General features: G+C 37.5%; 2 protein-coding genes across 2 annotated transcripts in view; one reads left to right on the top strand and one right to left on the bottom strand.

Annotated features, from left to right (window-relative positions):
* LOC131434863 (uncharacterized) overlaps positions 1 to 20832 on the bottom strand; it is a 351398-nt gene extending 330566 nt beyond the window's left edge. Inside the window, exon 1 of the mRNA XM_058602082.1 lies at positions 19161 to 20832. Coding sequence (XP_058458065.1) covers positions 19161 to 20471 — 1311 coding nt within the window. The 5' untranslated portion in view covers positions 20472 to 20832. The remainder of the gene's footprint in view (positions 1 to 19160) is intronic.
* On the top strand, positions 650 to 8574 carry LOC131434871 (protein snakeskin). Its single transcript, XM_058602092.1, has 4 exons — positions 650 to 782; positions 890 to 1014; positions 7481 to 7807; positions 7964 to 8574. Exons 2-4 carry the CDS (start codon positions 964 to 966, stop codon positions 8069 to 8071), a joined length of 486 nt encoding a protein of 161 aa, XP_058458075.1. The 5' UTR covers positions 650 to 782; positions 890 to 963; the 3' UTR covers positions 8072 to 8574.
* Positions 20833 to 20908: the final 76 nt, after the last annotated feature.

The raw sequence follows: 20908 nt of genomic DNA, 5'->3' as shown, positions 1-20908 counted from the left end.
TTTTTGCTCTTGGTCTCATGAGAAGTCAAAATGATGGGTTTCATGATTTTATAATCATGACAGCAGTAACGGATTTCTTTCCGTGCATGTTGGTGATTCTCTGCACAATTGTTTTAAATTTTCTACATTGATTCGTCGATAATGTTGTGAAACTTAATTGTGATAAGTTGCACAACCGATTTTTATATATTTAAAAATCTTTCTGAACATTTCGGGCATAAATAACTACACTAAAGCAATTGTAGAATATCTTGAAATTTCAATAAGTCACTGTTGCTACTTCGATTTTCAACTGACTCATAGTACAATTGAATTGGCAACTAATAATCGTAATTGTGAGTTTCTACAGCAAAAATGTTGGTACTACAGTAGAAATAGTAGAACAAAACGAGATGAATTCATATTTCATAATTCTAAGAAAATGCGATGACTGAGGGCTCCTTAAACATGACACATCGATAAATCATCAGTTTGTGGTAAATATAATTCATTCAAGTACACATACAAGATAGCAGTTTCGACTGTTACTTTCGTTCAATCAGGCAAGCATGATTCGATGAATAACAATCGGGACGGCGAAGTCACTACATTCCACTATAATCGGATTTCGCGGTGGTGTCTTATCTTATCTCTTCGGATACCTGTGCCGTACTTGCTCAATGCAATGTGAAGTTGTGTGAAAAGATAAGGAACCGTTTCACTGTTCGCAGACCTGCCGAGAGCTTGCCTAAAAGTGATTTCATCGTTCACCAGATCACAAGTTTCTTGCTGTCCGTGGAAAGGTAAATTATTGGTAATCCTTTGGAACAATTGAACAGTGGATAGAATTGCACTGATTGCAGCAAACAACAACGATTAAATGTGATTATTTTGATGCTCCCATTCGTAGGTTTGGAATAACATTCGAATTTCTCCTGTTTGAGCTGAGAATAACGAGGAGTATACTAAAAAAGTTTGGGCAAAATGGTGTCGGCGGAGACGATTGGATCGATATTCATAAAAGTTTTTAAGCTGGTAAGAATTTTACTATTTCATCAATTTTTCAAATAGGTGGGTCGGTGGTTTCAAAGTTTTGGTAGTGGGCAAGCAAAATAAAGTACGGTTGGAACTCAACTAGCAGTAAACTTACTTTCTCAAAAACAGGAATATCATCCTAGAAAGTTACTTGAAAAGTTAGAAATGTGACTAGTCTAATAGAACCAAAAGAAGCTAAAAACTGGAATAGTAATGTACGACAATCAGGCACTGATATTTCCAGGTCAACTGGTACTACTCCAAGAGATGCGGTCTGGTGAAGAGGAACTTTTCCGAAACCAATGTGCTTCCAATCGTTAGGATAATGGAAAGCATAGACTGTGCTTGTGGGGTCAATTGAGAAGAAAGCTATTGCAAAAACTACTCCAAATTGTCCTGTTCAATGCAAATGAAATCGATGAGCAGATTGTACTTGTTCCAGGAATATGAAGTGGAGAAGTTTCATCATCGACAAAAGACCAATAGAGGGACCAACAAGCGGAGGTGGAGATAAGGGAGTTTATAAGTTGTTATCAATTTGTTCACTTTCAACCACACCCAGATAAAGACCAGGCACGGTACCGTACAGGTGCAAGTGCATCAGTAGTGGTAGATCCAACTGGAGCAATGTTGATTTATGCTAGACTGATAAAATACTACGAACAAAGCACCGTTTTGCTCGAGAGCCGATTACTCATCCCTACGTGCTATGCAAACATCAGTTTTTTTTAATATCTACTACCGACCTGAATCAAGTCGAGTTTCTGGAAAACACTCAATTTGAGCTGCACTGTTATCTCGATCTCTTAGCTCTACTTCTCTAAGCTTCATTGGCACGATGGATACGATGCTCATTTTTTTCTGTCAGAATCCACATCAAAACATGTATTTCAAAATCAATTGCCAGCTACGGTTATTTAGTGCGAATTTTAGTGGTACTTTCGAATACATCTGTGAAAAACAGAAAATCTCACATCAGTTGTGAAATTAGTATTAGTTGTGATAAGCAGACGACTGCAGAGATCTAGAGAATCTCGGTGACATAGTTATATTACAATTTTTTGGGTTTATTCACAGGCCTTCAGTTTCCGTTGACCGCTTACTCCGGTTGTTGATAAGTGCGACAAAAGAGAATTTTCCTATTCATTAAACGTCAAACTCAGCTATTTAAGCCATTCGATGCAGAGTTTTTGATCCGCACTGGGACAGCAAAACTAAACACACTCATCAACCGGCAAATTTGGACCCTGATCACATTTTTTGGGAATTTATGTGGACTTTGCTGCCTTCGTTTGATCCATAGCTTGTGAAAATTGTTTCACCAAGCATTGAAAAATCAATATGAATATGATTACTTTCCCTAGGATTTCCGAAATCAAGAAATGTACACTGAAATTTTTGCACTATTCTATTCGAAGATTTTTCGTTTCTCATGCTTTTTAGTTATTGATTTCAAGCTAAGTATTTTACACTTTCCATTGCAGTTTTTCACAAAATATTACAAAATCTAAATGAATTATTATTGTTGTTATTACCGTAAATCAGACTTTTGAAAACAACCGCTTGCAAGTGAACCATTTGCAGAATTACAAAAAAAACATCAATGTCAGGAAATTGTTTGAAGCCTTGGCTTAAGATATTGTTTTAGTTTACGACACTTTAAGGTTCTAATTACAATCTTAGGAAAACTGCCATCGTGGAAAAACACTACAGCAGTTTTTTCCGCTACTGGTAGTTGAGTATTCAAGAAAAATATCAGTTTATTAAGAAAAATGTACTAAATACACTGACATTTCTCTTTTGGGTTTCCGCTAAACGATCGAAAAGAAAATTGCTTTTGCGTTTTGCAACAATGGCTGTTCTCCTGAAACTGTAGATCTCCCCTTAGTAAATCATCTCATCAGTTTAATTTCCAAATAGTTAACAACTTATTTGGCTATATTTGATAAAATAATCAATCAAAAAACGTGCTTAATCCACCTAGCAGTGAGATGATACCTTTTTTTGTCGTGAATACGACTTACTTTACTATGGGGCGCCTTTTCAAAATTTACTCTCTGAGAGAGTGATAAGTTTTTGATCGTGAATATCTCATGTTATATCTAAAGAATCAATATAATTCTTGCTACACGCCATCGGAAATATGATCACAATTTTATAATAAAATTTTCAGTTGTGTGAAATATTCTCAAATAGTTCAAAATTAAACTTTTCTGAAATGTTTGGTATAAACGAGTATCAAAGAAGATAATTCATAAGGTGCGTTTGCCTTTCTCGTATTTTGAAAGCTCATAGTTCAGTGATATGTGGAAGAATTTATGTAATCTAACTACCAATAGATTCGAAAATTTTTAACTTGAACGTGTATTGCAACAATATTGAAGTTTTTCAATAGCACACACAGTACACTGGAAAAAAATCATTAATTTTGTACCATAAGTTTATTTTAATTTGAATTTTTGTTTTTGAAATTTGAATTGGCTTTTTTGAGAAAACGTTCCAAACATAATTCAGGAATCTTGTTTGGGAGCATACGACATATCTCGATGAACATTAGAAAAGGTCCCAAGTGCAAGTGACAGTTTCTCTTGGTTTACTTTCTCTTTCAATTATTACGGCAAATTCCAGTAATTTCCAACAAATTCTACAGTGCATATCGAAAGTTGATGGTTTTTGCTATAATCCTATGTGAAGTGTTAGATGGAAAGATTGCTGATTGGACCGTTATACTCGAAAGAGAAAGTAAACAAAGAGAAACTGTCATTTGCACTTAGGACCTTTTCACGTGTTTGTCTTCATATGCTCTCTTATTCATATGACTTATATGAATGTGAGTTTGTAGAAAACGGTTGAGTCATCTCCGAGAAAATTGAGTGAAATTATTTGTCACACACGCATTTGCTGATCTCGACGAACTGATTCGAATGGTATATAGTTGTTTTGTTCTTCTAGCATACATTGCTGTTAGTAGTTTAAACCAATATAATTATGGAATTGCTTTCAACTCAAAAATTCTGCCATCATCTGGTTTACATACGTCATATTCGAACGATTATGTTGCCAAAAACGAACCGTGCTAAAATCGGTTCGAGGCAAAATATCATGCTGTACACAGTTTTTTGGGTACTTAGAAACAAATGTATGTAACAGTATAAAAAATCGTGTTTTATGTTGCTCCCAAGCATTTCTTTGCCAGACAGCGCTCAAAACTTCTACTGCTGGAATAGGGGAAAAAGTCGCTTATACAAAAATTTCGATATTTCCGTTAAAAATAGACGGATTTCAACAATCTATGGCTTGTTGGATAGGTATTACCGTGCGGAATTCAAATCTAAAAACATATCCTGTTTTCAAGGTCAATTGTGACAGATACTGTAAAAAAACTTAAAAATTTGACATAAAACTTCGTATAACTCAAAAAGTAAACATCCGATCTCAAAACCATTCAATAGCGTTCAGGGTGACGGGGAGACCTTTCATTTGCGACTAGTTTGATCAAAATCGATCCAGCCATTTCTGAGATCTCGACCTCTTAGTTGACATCACACATATACACACACGGACATTTGCTCAGTTCGTCGAGCTGAATCGATTGGTATATGACAATCGGCCTTCCATGTTGGCTTCGATTGTTTTCAGTTTATTTTTCAAATAACAATTTTGTACGAAATACGTATTCAAGAACGCCTAATACCAATTTCAGTGAAAAATGTGGTGTTTGATACTGGTTAAAATTAAAAACGTTAAACTGATTGGTTCTGAAAATCAATGAGACACTCTTAAGTTTCATGCATTGGAAAATCTTTTTTAATAATTAGAAAACAGCCATTATTTATCAAAAACTTCGGAATTTTTTTAAAGTTTTGTGAATGCTTTTAATTGCATTTAGGAGTTGCGACAGCGCATGGGCTCCGGTTTGTGTTAAGTGCAAAAAACTAGTTTTTTTTTATTTTGACTTTCGTCTTCTACTCATCAGAGCATCAGATCATCGCCCCACACGAAAGAAAATGTTATCTTTCGGAACACTCGAAAATTGTCCGCATTAATATCGAAAAGTCGGGCTTGTACGTTGAGCATAGCGCTGAAAGTGAAGGTATCTCTCGACCAAGTTTCATTTATTTGGTGTTACCACCGTAAACCGGGAAGCAAACAAATCTTTCACCCGGTAAACAATAAAATTCTGGGTAATTATAAGTAAGTTTTTCTCTATTTTCAATGTGAAACCAATAAACAAACAATCACGGATTTAATTGCCCGTGAATTAATGGTGCTTGGAAGATGCGAATTGTTTTGCCAGAATGAGCAGTTCTTAAGGAACAATAACATAATAACGAACAACATTCCCTTTGCCATGTTACAGTGAAAATCTTACAAAATAGAGTTGTACAGTGATAGATGATAGCAGGAATATTTTACCACTAAGACCAAACTTTACGCTCCAGCCTAGGTTGAATTTGAAGCTTAAACTCAGTAAACTATATCTCAAAGTGGTAACTTCTTTATCCGACACTACCGGGTACATATCCGCGCAAGTGGTTACGAAGTATGTCATGCATACCATTTTAGCTGGAATAAAAGATGGCAGATATATTCATACAAAATTCTGTATTTATATGTATTCACTCATCAAACAATGAAATGATTCTCTCAACGTAATATTATTTTGAGACAGAATGAGAAGTGATCATCAATTCTTCATATCTTCGTATCTCACCTACCAGAAAAAAAGATAAAAATACTTTTTTTTTCGTGTACATATTTGGAGCACGAAGTTGAATATAAAAATATTTTTGCTTTCTAATTCCTATTCTATTTTGAGAGCAAATTAAGCCGTCATTAAAATTAATAAAAATTCAACGCATTTAAGCTCGATTTTACATCGATGGTAATTTGCAATAAAATTTTCGATTCAAATGATGTTTATTTTACATTACCTTTGATTTCAATGTCGTGTAAATTTCATTATTTCTTGACTATTGTATATTGATTACGGAATTTTCATCTCATCACTGCTACCAAATCTTAAACGATAGCTCAGACGAAAAAGTTCATTTCATTAGTTTCTACTTTTTAGGAAGGCTGTATAATTCTGTATTAAATTTACAAAATCTACATAATACATACAATAGTATTATTTGTATAATAATATGAATCACGTTCGCATTCGCGTTGGGATTCTCGAGATTTGTTTTTAACAGACGAGTGTTTGGCACGCATATTTAAAGTGTTTTTTTTGTTTGTTTCGGATTATAGGCTTTAATCTTAAGGATGTTCACTTCCTTGGACCAGTAAAGCTTTCTGACTCTATGTGCGGGGTTGGGAAACGAACCCAGGTGGGCTATATGAACGGCATCGACTATCCCATCACGCTACACCCGTCTCCATTTGAAATGTGTATGGTTTTACGAAGTAATACATTGTCTGTATTTTTGGTTACGAGAAATGGTCCTTATCTGAAGATTGATTGATAAAATGCAGTCATCCACATAGTATTCACCATCATTATTTTGTAATTGAGATATGGATATTTCCCTGCAAGGAGCATTTTATCCTCTCTTACTCTACAACGTATAATAAAAATCTATTGCCTTCTATTCATTCCGCCGACTAGGAAAACTTGAAGTAAAACAGAACTGCTGCTATTGTTTACTGAAAAAATAAAACGTGAATGTCTTAAATATGACAGCCTTCAATCTCTATTCTTCCGCATAATTAATAACAGATACTCGCTGTATGCATTGAAAAATAGTTAAAATATCTCATTCTTCAAAACCCTTAAAAACTTTCCATTGATATGATTTGGCAAAGCGCCCTACCGTGGAAAAACATGAAAAATAAACATTTTTAATATTACTTGCTTATCTATATTTCAGGAGCCACGGATTCACAACTCTGTAGAATACTTAAAAAGAGAATGTAAAATTTTTAATCGAGTTATACCGATCCCTCCAAAATTAGTACAAGCTATGAGAAATATTCTTTTTCTTACATTTCAAAAGCCTATGTTACTTTTGTTATCTTTCACTAGCCCATATACAAGTGTACAACGGAGCTAGTATGATAGCCACCAGCTCCGATAGATACGAAATCCCGATAGATGATTGTATTAAGCGGCGTGTAGGCACGTATCTCGCATAACCGACGAGATACTCTTTCACGTTGACGAATCGGCTTTCGTCAGCATTTCGCAAGCTCGTTGAATTCCAAGTGTGCTGATTATTCCGCTAAACAGAGACTGTACTGCGACATAGTCGTATAACGACCGCGATATGCCTACATATGAAAGATGGAACAAAATAGTCCTAGAACGACGATTCGACGGGGTCGGCGGTGCGATATTCTTTGGATAGTTACGTTATTCGGGAGCCTCTTTTTCATGTTCATATGAAACGCGCCAAGTGTTTCAAATTATATCTGACTTCTTAAGTGAAACAAATCCTTATAATTTTCTTTCTCTTCGAAACAGGTACTCAACATAGTGGTACTGGTCCTGTACCGTACCGGTTATGGCGGTGACTTCCTTGGTGTCGGTGGAACTTGGAACCTGAACGAAGAGAAAAGTCCAGACGCAGAGATTGTGGCCTCGGGGGTGTTTGTCGGCTATTTTATCTACACTTCGGTACAGCTGATTACATTCGCCTTCGGAACGACGAAGTTGAAGCGCGAACTGTCTGACACTATAATGAATGTGGTCGGTACCTTCATGTGGGTGGCGGTAGGCGGTACCGCTCTCCACTACTGGCATGGTTACCTTGCGGAGTATGATTTTAGACATATTTCGTCGGAACGAACGGTAAGTTTCACCATCCAACGAAAAATCCATATAAACATTATAATTTCAGAAAGTCGTTATCACTTTTAATTAGGACTTATGATCGTTAAAATTTTCTAGTCAACAAAGCAACCATTTTGTCTATTAAACTTTGTCAATTTCTCTACATCAATGTAGGCTGGCCTTGCTCTTGGCTCGCTCTGTGTCATATCCGGTGCCCTCTACCTGGCCGATTCCGTACTGGCGTTCATACATTATGCGAAGCACGAGAACAGCAAATACTAATTGAAGAATGAAACGGGCGACTCATTCAGCTTTATTTTCCGCTAGATTGTAAGCCTGAATTATTGCCGTCTATCATGATTTTACCCAAAAACATTATAACCAGTAGCGCGTAGGTAGATGTACAAACGAGAGGAAAAACTGTCATAATTCATATGTATTAAGTAAGATAAGCAGAGTAACTTTTCACCTACCCTTGCCGGACTTTACGACAATTCTACTAGGTATTGTTAAAAAAGTAATTTAAGAAGTAAGCTACAATTTCAACAGTATGACCGTAAATGACATAAATCAATAGACCGGTTTAAGATTGCGGTTCTCGTAGGCAATAGAAACTATAGCTAGTGAGCTGAACTTTAGGTTGACTATTATTTTTCCTGTAGTTCGCATGAAAGCCAGACAATGCTAAGATAAGTGCCTCCCTCCTGACTTAAATTTGTCGAAACTGTCAATCAAATAAACTCTTCAATTTTATAATTATTTTTAATAAATAGTTTTGTAGCTTATATGTTATTATTCCATAAATATGTCCGAAACCCACATGTGTAACTACTTTTGCTTGGAAAACCTTTGACAGATCTTTTAGGTTGCAGGATTCAGAGAAAAAGTTACGATATAATTGAATAGACAATCACACAGAGTGAACCATATTTGAATTGTAAATATTGAGCAATTTATACACTCATTGGACAATCATCGAGTTTCAAATTTGTTCAAGATTCAATTTGTCCATTCATAGCAATTTTGTCCAATTCGCTGAGGATTATGAATCTGAATTCTCCTTCACAAGAAATTCGAAAATTTACTTTCCCAAAACATTATAGTCCAACCTCCGAAGCCTTTGGTATAGTTTTCAGAGGGCTTCCTAGTCAATCGTTTATCCCAAAATTTTACAAACGAACAAAAAAATCTTCTTTATCTGAGGTTAAATTATGCTATTTCTTCTAATAACCCAAAAAATAAATGACGATCCTTATAGGAAACAAAGATACGACCCTCTTCCAGAAATTATAAACAAAGTAGATAAAACTGTCCTTGAATGTAATCCTTCCTTCGATATCAACCTCAGTCGCATCAAAGTTCCTAACCCTTCTTTATCAAAAATCAAAGGATTACCAAAGATTCATAAACCTGGTAATGAAATAAGGGAAATTATTTCTTCAGTAGGAGCCCTTACTCAAAAACTCTCCAAATGGCTAGTGGAAGAACTAAAAAGATACCGAAATTTTTTTAAGTAGATCAGTTCCTAATATGCTAGAGTTAACTATTCAACTTCAGAACTCAGGTGGAATTGAAAATGACGAAATAATGGTATCTTTCGATGTAGCCACCTTATACCAGTGAAGGATTCGATCAACATATTGAAAGAATGATTACTTAAACGAAACCTGTTTTAATCCACCTAGTGGTGTAATGATGCCTTTCTCATATATAATACTGTGGTATTCTATTCAAAATGATTCTCTTCGATTTGTGAAAGAAACCAAGGGATTGTTTGCGCATTAATTAGTATAACATACAGAATGAAACAGTGCTTAGCTCGCGTAGGTCATGCTTAAGAAAATGAAATGGGCTCACTTTTATATATAATTCCAGCACCGGAACCCGAGAACCAGTATCGAAGTCGGTTCGCACGGCCACCAACTAACATGACGTTCAAACCCTACTAGTTTTTATTCAAAGTTTCTAAACGATTTCGACATCGTACTCTAAACGACAGTTTAAATTTTTGTTGAATCCGAAAATATGCAGTAATTTTTGGTAGGACCATAAGACGTAACCTTTCATTTGACCCTAAGATAGAAAATATCGGTTCTGCAAACTCTGGTAAGTAAGTGAGATCCAATTTTGAGCTTTGACAATCTTCTCCCGTTGTTAATCGAAAACCGGGAACCAGGATAGCCGGAATCGGTTTGTTTAGTTGCCTACTGATCATGACTATCGATTTGTGTAGTTTTGAGACCAATTTAGAATTTTTTTACGTATTTTGTTTCGCCGGTTTAAGTGATGGTGTACAATATTGAACACACTTTACCCTATAACTCCGGAACCGAAAGTTGGATCCGGATGAAATTCACGAATTCCGTATGGGACCGGAAGACCTTTCATTTGAATCTAAGTTTGTGGAAATCGGTCAAACCATCACTGAGAAAAGTGAGTGAGATCCATTTTGATATATATGACAACTATTTCCGGTACTTCCGGAACCGGATACCGGGAACCGGGATAGCCGGAATCGGTTTGATTAGTTTTGAGACCAATTTAGAAATATCTTTACGTATTTTGTTTCGTCGGTTTAAGTAGCGATGTACAGTATTGAACACACTTTATCCTATAACTCCGGAACCGGAAGTCGGATCCGGATAAAATTCAGAAATTCCGTATGGGACCAGGAGACCTTTCATTTGAATCTAAGTTTGTCGGTTCAGCCATCTTCGAGAAAACCTAGTGAGATTATTTGACACATACACACACATACATACACACACATACATATATATATATATATATATATATATATATATATATATATATATATATATATATATATATATATATATATATATATATATATATATATATATATATATATATATATATATATATATATATATATATATATATATATATATATATATCTATATATATATATAAAAATGCAGAGATCATTCATTGTAATCGCATCACGTAAGAACGGATGGACGGATTGAGATGCTTTTTTTTCGTTTGATCAGTTTTTACCCCCACCGGGTTCGTACATCAAAAAAATTAGGAAAACTTATCGGAAAAGTGGGAAAAACCAATAAAGTTATTTTGTATGGACAATGGAATTTTCCACTGAAAAAGTCGCCAATGATTGCTAGATCTACAATTGATGTTTGGCGCGCAAGGAGATGCTCAGTATTTCGCCGTTGAAGAAAAGAATACTAGATCTTTGGAAAATCGTTTGGCGCGCAACGAGTAGATTTGGGTAGAGATTTTACATGTATGATTAATTCGTCATTTGGAAACACGTGCCTAATAGGGTATCAAAATCATTACTTGCCAAATGACCTTATGGTGGAATGCACATGACTGTTTTAGCTATACAGTAAACAGAAGCACAAGTTCTAATATCATTTACCAGTAGATGTAGTTAGATGAATAATGTTGGCCATCGTGGGCGTGAGTTGAACAAATCAAATTATATAACGTTTTTTACGTATTAATGATAGGATTCTGCAGTTGAAATAATGAGTTCAGATGAAAATATTTTCTTGGCATTTAGCATGCTGAAGTTTGTTCAGCAGATTCGGGTAAGTTTTCAAGAGTGGTTTACTTCAAAACGGTCTGCTTAGGATGCTATTCATGACATTTGTAAGCTGCTTAAGCCAAATCATTTCATTTTCCGAACTTTGGATTACTTGACGAATTACCATATGGGAATCGTGAATATCATATCTGAAGGAGAAATCGTGGCATGTAAGAACCATTAGTTGTGAGATCTGCTGTTTTATACAATGGTTTAACGATAAGAAGAATCACTCCTCATGTTCACTCCGCTAGAACAGAATATTGATTCTCAGGACTGAATACTAAGCAAAACGATTTGGTGGCTCGACGAATGGGAGGCCTTTTGATACAATTCATGAACGAATCCATGGACACAATATTTTAAAAAAGGGTAATTTGAACTTTCGAATGTCCAAGAGTTTTTTTTATCGCTAATTCGTTAATCGAAAATTGATCCTGTCATTATCATTAACATCCATCAAACACGACTAAGTAATATCACTAGCGGTGAAGCAGGTTATGGACAACCGTTCAAAACCAAATTATTACTTTCGATAATCCCTAAGGATCTGTTATTAAATTTTTAAACGTCTTCAGTACAAGTGAATCTTAACATCCAATGACAAACAACAACCAGGACTGCTTTTGGAAATTTGTGGGATCAATTTAAAGTATTTATATTTTGTTTATTTGTTTGTTTAGGAGCAAGGGAAAAGCCTGCTGGAGCTGAGATTTCGGTTCTCCTTCTCCAACAGGCACAAAACCTTCTCATCTTTTGTATCAACAGATAACATTTGACCAAATGATACATAACGAAATCTTTAATTACCCTTATTTAAACTTCAAAGTTACTAACAACTATTCATATTGACTAATTATCCTAAATAAACTAGCGGGAAAAGATTTGGAGAAAACGGGTTTTAATGACGTTACTAGATAAATTGAAATTAAATTCATCAGAGCAAGTATTGAATACGCGAAACATACTCGAAAACGGTTCATTGAAGCCATAGTTAGTTCTAGCACGAGGAATTCTGAGAAAGGGATTAAAACGCAGATTACGCCGAAGAATATCAAAACTTAGCTGTTGTAGGAGATCTGAACAATCAATACGAGATTGGATTAAGTTCGCGACGAAAACAGCTTTTTGTGTATCACAGCGGACTGATGGCAAATAGAAGTGTATGAGCCTTCAACGATTTTCGTAGCATGGAAGATTCAATGGATCTCTCCAGGGCAGGCGACGCAAAACAAAACGAATGAACTTGCACTGAACAGTTTCAATGCGCACCTTTTCAGTTTGGTAATATGGTGTCCAAACAACAACAGCATACTCCAGTGTAGAGCGAACTAGAGCGCAATATAACGATTTCAGGCAGTATATGTTATTGAAATTTTTTGAGTTTTGAATCCAAAAACACTCCTAGATTCTTAATTGATGTCTCCCGTTTTAGTACAGCTTGCGAAATAGTGTAATCATACATGGTCGTGGTTCGTTTACGAGATAATGAGATAACGGAGCATTTAGAAACGTTCATAACCATTCTGTTGAGGTTGCACAAGTTAGAAAATACATCCAACTTTGACTGCAAGAAATTTGAGTCTTTCAGATCTTTGATGAGATGAAACAGCTTGAAATCGTCGAGGAATGATAGCTTCATGCATTGCAATGCGAAATTTAGATCATTTAGATATAGCAGAAATATGAATGGTCCTAGATGGCTTTCCTGAGGAACGCCATAGCTCACGATGAATGATGGAGTATGTAGTCGCCAATTTTCAGATATGATTCAATCTAATCCATCATACCATATGTCAAACCTTTAGCTTGAGAGAGATCTACAATCTCTGTTCAATACACTGACTCGAAGGATGAGATGGCAATCGGTGCATTTGTTTAGTTTTTTGCGTAAGAAAAGCATTGAACATATCCACAATAATTCTTGATGATATTTCTTTTTCGGGACGAAGTTAATGTGTTGGATATGAATTTGTCGTAATTCGTTTATTGTAAGCCAAGTAATCAGTAAAATAATGGAAAGAAACATTAACGTTTGCCAACTCTGCTGTCTGAAAACACAAATTAAAAAAAAATAATTTCAGGCGAGACGAAGTTCGACGGGTCAGCTAGTATATATATATATATATATATATATATATATATATATATATATATATATATATATATATATATATATATATATATATATATATATATATATATATATATATATATATATATATATATATATATATATATATATATATATATATATATATATATATATATATATATATATATATATATATATATATATATATATATATATATACATACATACATACACAAACACACACACACACACACACACACACACACACACACACACACACACACACACACACACACACACGCTTCTATGCACCCCCAAGGTGGACAGCGGAGAAATTCAATCGGATGCTGGAGGAGATTAACCGACAAGCAGGTTGGACGCAGGCCAGTACTGATCGGTGGAGACTTCAATGCGTGGGCCGTGGAGTGAGGTAGCAGGCGGTCTGCTACAGCGTTGGCCAACGGAACCCCACGGCCATACAGGGAAGCAGAACATGCGAACGAAAGTGGAAGACGAAGGCCTTCGACAAGGACCTCTTCGTCGAAGCACTCCGTGCGAACAGCGACACTCCAGGCATGGATGCGGTAGAGCTGACAAGAGTGATTACAAGGGCATGCGACACTACAATGCCACGAAAACGGGAGCCAAGGTACAGACGGCGTCCTGCACATTGGTGGAACGAGACACTCGGCAGCCTCCCTGCTGCCTGCCTAAGAGTCAGAAGACGCTACCAGAGGGCAAGAATCCTCTCGGATAGAGAGGAGCGGAAGTTGGCGTTCCAGGAGGCCAGAGCCGCATTTAAAAAGGAGATAATCGTGAACAAGTCGAACTGCCACAAGGAGCTATGCAGAGAAGCCGACGCAAACCCCTGGGGTAACGCGTACCGAGTCGTGATGGCGAAGATCAAAGGTCCAGCAACGCCAGCCAAAATGTGCCCAGATAAGCTGAAGATAATCGTGGAGGGTCTCTTTCCGAAGCACGACCCAACGACGTGGCCACCAACACCGTATGGTGAGGAAGACGAAGGTAGTGCGGAAGCTCGGCAGGTCTCCAATGCCGAGTTAGAAGCAGTGGCGAAAAAACTGAAAATGAACAAAGCTCCGGGTCCGGACGGGATCCCCAACGTGGCGTTGAAATCGGCGGTCCTGGCCCACCCCGATATGTTCAGGTCGGCGATGCAGAAATGTTTGGAAGAAGGCTACTTCCCAGAAATTTGGAAGGTACAGAAACTGGTTTTACTACCAAAGCCAGGAAAACCGCCGGGGGATCCAGCATCGTATAGACCGATATGCCTGCTGGACACACTTGGGAACCTGCTGGAGAAGGTCATCCTTAACAGGGTGGAGCCGTTTACAGAAGGAGAGAATGGTCTGTCACGGCTACAGTTCGGATTTCGGAAGGAAAAGTCGACGGTGGATGCTATTCGGACGGTCCTAGAGAGGGCCGAGAAGGCGTCCAAACAGAAGAGGAGAGGAAACCGGTACTGCGCCGTAATCACAATTGACGTCAAGAACGCGTTCAATAGCGCCAGCTGGGAGGCTATCCCCGTAGCGCTGCATAGAAGGCGGGTTCCAGACTACCTGTGTCGGATCTTGAAAAGCTACTTCCAGAACAGAGTCTTGGTGTACGACACTGAAGCTGGACAGAGGAGGATGAATGTGTCGGCGGGAGTTCCACAAGGCTCCATCCTCGGACCAACGCTGTGGAACGTTATGTACAACGGAGTGCTTACGCTGCAGCTACCCACAGGCGTCGTGCTCGTGGGTTTCGCGGACGATATCGTTTTATCAGTAACAGGCGAGACGCCGGAGGAGGTAGAAATGTTGGCGGTAGAATCGATCGGCATCATCGAAAACTGGATGAATGGAGTCAAGCTGAAGATAGGCAGTGCAGCGAGTGGAAATCTCCGCCGGAGAACACGCAATAGCATCGAAGCGACAACTGAAGCATCTGGGTGTGATGATCGACGATCGGCTAAACTTTAACAGCCACGTCGACTACGCCTGTGAAAAGGCGGCGAAGGCGATCAACGCACTGTCAAGGATTATGCCAAACACCGGTGGTCCAATAAGCAGCAAGAGGCGGCTGCTGGCGAGTGTGCCATCTTCGATACTGCGGTACGGAGTTCCAGCCTGGGGTGCGGCGCTAAAAACCAAGCGAAATCGGGCGAAGCTAAACTGTGCGTTCCGGCTCATGGCCATGCGAGTAGCGAGCGCATATAGAACGATATCGTCGGAGGCAGTTTGTGTGATTGCAGATATGATCCCAATCTGCATCACATTGGAGGAGGATATCGAGTGCTAGCAGAGTTTTTCCAATCGGTTTTTCCTCTAGGCACGAGATGGCAGTTCAATTTGAACTGCTTTAAGCACTGACGAGCCGAAGGCGAAACGCGAAGAAATAGAAACAAAATATGTGCTTTTTGCACAAACCAACAAAACCCCTAAATGTTCACATTCTGCGACGGCCAGTAATTAGCCGTCATTCGTTTACGCCTGAGACGTCAGAAATAATATAGCACTTGTGCAATATTATTTGAGGGTTGCTTAAGTAGTGCAAACTTTGCGTCTGCTTAGCGGTTTAAGTTGAACTGCTAGGCACGAGATGGCAGTTCAATTTGAACTGCTTTAAGCACTGACGAGCCGAAGGCGAAACGCGAAGAAATAGAAACAAAATATGTGCTTTTTGCACAAACCAACAAAACCCCTAAATGTTCGGTTTTTTCTGCTGAGGGAGGTTGGGAGGGAAAAAAACACACACACACAGACATTGCTCAGCTCGATTAACTGAGTCGAATGGTATATGAAACTTTCACTAGTCGGTTTTTCAAGTGATAGCATAACCTTTCTATATGAGAAAGGCAAAAATGAAAATATTAAAATCAACAACTTAGAGAATCCATTGAAATTGAGCAAATTTCAAATGGCAACACAAAAATACAAAGTTAAGTTTCAATGGAAGAATTATTCCTTTAATCCTATGTTGCCTTTTATAAAAATTCTTTGACATCCTGCCGAGATCCTGCAGTTGACCGTAACCATAACCGCGAAGAAACGATTTTTTCAACATTTTTTCAACTTTTACGCAAATAGTTCAAACATCGAACATTGAATGTCTTAGATTTCAGAACCAATAGCTAATTCTTAATAATACTTTAGTGGCTTAGAGGAGCCATCAAGAAAACATATGTTCAATTTGTATATTCCTAAGTAGTCCACAAACTGTGTCGAAGACACTCTTGAAAACAATTCTCATTCCTAGTTATAAATGCTTAGAACTTCATAAACTCACTAACGCTAGATACTATGAGTAGTAATTTATCAATCATCTAATAGATCTCAGAATTTTAATACACTTTTCTAAAGAAACCGTCTAACTAAATCTTCATAATTTTGAGTCACAGGACCCAAATGATTGTAAATTATAAGTCTACACAAGAACTAAAAATTTACTGAGAAGATTCTTGTTCTATCTGTGGTCAGAAGCAAGATAATCGTTCATTTTCCCGATTAGTCAAAAAAACAAATGATCTGGGATACCTTATTGCCGGATTCCTAATTCACGTCCCCTATGTTGTAGAAGACTTCACTGTAAAACGTTCGGTCTTCAGAACCTCTAAATTCGTATTTCAAAGTGATTACATGTGCGAGTTGTGTGGGATAAATTAAATAACTTAATCTTAGCCATTTGAAATTTGCTCAATTTCAATAGATTCACTACGTTGTTGATTTTATTATTTTATTATTTTAATTTTTTGAGTTTCACAACACTTTTGCTTTAAACAGCAAAATGATAACATAATGTGATATTAATTGAAAATTTGATGAGTCGATATCATATTAGGGTTTCAATCTGATGTTGCTATCATAATCAGATTTCAATTTGTTCTCATTTTGATGTTAGACTTTACTCGGGTAGCTTATGCTCGTGACGTGTCATTTCGAGAAAATCTACATCATATTAAGTTTTCAATGTGTTTTCACTAAGAGAAAAACTAGTTTCCAGTTTGATGTCACCCAGCATTTTTTTTGCTTTCGATTTTGATCTTTTAACCGTTAAAACGACCAAAATGATAGCAAATTAAGTAATCGATATATACGAACAGCGCAACATGAGTTTTGTTGTTGATCTCACACTCTACTCGGGTTTATAGCCTATTTTGATGTGGAAGTAGTATCTGTATTAGTCAAACAGTATTGTTTCTTGCCGAATAAATTTTACATTGAACTCCCCTTTCCTCAGTGAGCTAACTACAGATTTGCTCCATGATTACCCTCATGATGACCTCTTAGTAATGTAGAAAGTATCTGCGCTCATCAAAAGTATCGATTCACGTCTTTGGTACAATTTATCGAACTTGGTGGAACGATTCGTTTAGTTATGCTGAAATTAGCATAAACTCGAATTCTCCGGCAAAATGGAATTAGATCTTTCGAAATTGTTTTAAAAATTTTGCGATTCATTGAAATTAACAACAGCAGTATTATTTAGCACGACCTTGAGATTCTTGCCCCTCTTTTGTTTTCTCAAGAAAGGGAAGATGAAAATTTATTTTCAAGACCCCTCCTTCTAGCTTAAACCTGGGGTTGTTTGTCGACAAAGCAGATAATTTACATACCTAGAAAAAATCGTGTAAATTAACGTCTTTTGAGACCGACATATGCGAGCGTCAAAAGTGGACCATGTTTACGATCTAAGACATATTTAATACATTAAGACAGTGCAGTTTGAGTGCTGAAACATGTAAAATTACACGTCTGCTTGAAAAACGGAGTGTGTTTGACACAAATTCAAATCATTCTTGTAAAACTCAAATATTCGTAAAGAATTATGTCCTCTTGGATTGAGTTATAATAGGATTTGCGTCACCTGTAAATTTCATTATTTTTTGCTGTGTATACAATAAACATCCCTTTTTAGAGGCACTTGCTACAAACTCGACATTTTGTACACCTCTGCAATTAATATCTAAGCTCGGCAAGAAAATTACAAAATAACTTTTTGACCTTTTTTTTGAAGTGCTTATAACCATCTCTGAAGAGCAAAAAATCGTTCAGTAGTTTCGGAATTATGCCGTTACAAACATTACACCCCCCTTTTTAGAGGCACTTACTACATCCACCCTCCACGAATACCTTTATAGTTATACCGAAGTTGTGCTACCTTTATAGTTATACCGAAGTATCTTTGGTACGTCAATATTTGTTCATGAAATTCGTGGCCCTAAAAAACTACTTCGTGGACCCCCAGGGGATCGCGCACTACTGCTTGGGAATTACGGGTATAGATAACTTGGGTAAAAAACTTAATCCGTGAATCGAATATTTACACGGTTAATATGTGATCTTCATACATTTCTTACATAAAAACACATAATTCGCTACGCCGCTGTAACATTGGATATTGGGTCATATGAAGACGTCCTCTTCTGCTCTTGTCCCGATGTAGCATCAGAATATGAAAAGAAAATTCTACAGAATCATGTGTATAAAATCCTACTATACAATGGTTTAAAACTCTGATCCCCACGATACAAAAGTTAAATACCCTTCCATTCATATGTTGATCATTATTGGAGATACTAGGTTTTAGTTGATAAAATTCCTCTGCTATCAAGTGATAACAGATAATTATCTGCTAATTCCTTCGTTTTGTGTGCTGCCTCAAGCAGTATCTATACTAAAGCAACTCTGTTATCTATGTACCTTTTCAGTTGGTTTCTTAACCTCCAGAATGGCCTCCACAACGTCGCTCCAGGACCTGGACTGCTTCAAACTTTCACTCCGGCTGACGTATCCCACACTTACACTGGAACGCTTTTTCGTACTATTTTCACATTTCAAACTATCATCACCTTCTATCATACCACTATCACAAACATCGATTGCTCTTTCAGCCGACACAGATTGCACCTGACCATCGGAATGGGTTTTCACTAGACTCGCAGATAATTGATCGAAATTATCCAAATTAAGGGCATCCACATCGCGTTCCACATTCGCACTCCACCGAAACGACTTACGATTCACTTTACTAAGAAACTTCAGCTTGTCGTCGTCGATACTGTTTCGATATAGGTTTTTGTCAAAATCGAAATTATCATCCAAACCGAAACTTTTCCGAACCAAAGTCTTCTGGTGTAACGTTGGACTCTTCTTCTGCCGCCGACGAATGACGGATGGATTAGCCGCTTCCGTTATTGGTAGCCCCACTGATACATTTAATGTTTCCGGACGATGCTCCGAAAGATCAAACTGACTGGCACTCAACTTCTTTTCCAATTGAACCTCATACTGATTGAACTGGTCGTAGTCGATGAAGCTTAGGTCGTCGTAGCTAACCATGAAGTCCTCTTGTCGAAGGTTTTGCAATGAAGTGTTCCATTTGACCGGGAGCTTCGGTTTCTTGTCCGAACGGATACTAATCTTCCGACGGAATGAGGCTAAAATACTGTTTGAGCGTTCCAACTTTGGTGGGTCATTTTTTATGGGCACGGAACTTGGATCGGGCGGAGTATTCAGTTCTTCGACGTGTTCCGGAATAGCTTCCTCGTGTAATTTTCCCAAATTTGATTCGTTTTGACTTCTTCTGTAATTCCGCTTTAGTTGAATTGAGGACAGACTTAAACTTCTCGTGAATTGGAATGGTCGAGCCGAGTCCTCGGTGATGTTAGACAAACTCTCGCGGCTTCCACTGAGTTTGCTGTAGATTTGGGATAACTTGCGTGTTAAGGAAAAACTATTTGACCGCTCGACCTTATGCGGAGGACTAGGAACTGAATCGATTTCTTTTGTGATTCCTTCTGACTTTGCATCAACGGACCGACCGGAATCTACTTTCGATGTCACGTTTTTATATTTATCACTTTTTGGGCTACGCGTACTCGTTTTCCCTCTAGAAGTTTTGGATGCATTCATTGTGATTGAGTCGCCAGCTGTTTCCACTGGATTAGCACAATTTCCTTTATTGGATTTGGTATTTGTTTTGCGTTGAGCTTTACTTTTAGATCGATTCATTTCTAAATAAATGATAGCCACTTAATTTCAAACTATTAGCACCAAAAGTATTTTCGTACACCGACGCAAGCGTTGAGCACTGAACAATTCACCTGAAAACGTTTCTTATCATCTGAGTACCAGAAGCGAGATAGATAGGTGGAACAAAGACGAAACACAACGAGTGAGGTAACAACAAAACATGTCACACGTATGGCCCGGCAGCGCGTCGTGTATCGATCACAATTTCTTGCGGTATTTCACTGACCGTGGTCGCGGTTGCGAGTTCGTCTGTTCTATTGATTCATTCCCCATCCGTCCATAATCGTGTTAGTGTGACGTAGGTAGCAATGAAATCCGAAGAGAGGATACGAAGGCCTTCACACATTATGTCGAACTGTACTCCGTTGTGCGGTTCATTTTGCCGGCATGTTTGAATGTGAGGTTTGTTTATCATC

This window comes from Malaya genurostris, chromosome 3 (genome assembly GCF_030247185.1).
Source record: "Malaya genurostris strain Urasoe2022 chromosome 3, Malgen_1.1, whole genome shotgun sequence".
NCBI lineage: Eukaryota > Metazoa > Arthropoda > Insecta > Diptera > Culicidae > Malaya > Malaya genurostris.
The sequence above is the reverse complement of the archived record's forward strand: the minus strand, read 5'-3'. Positions and strand labels throughout refer to the sequence as shown.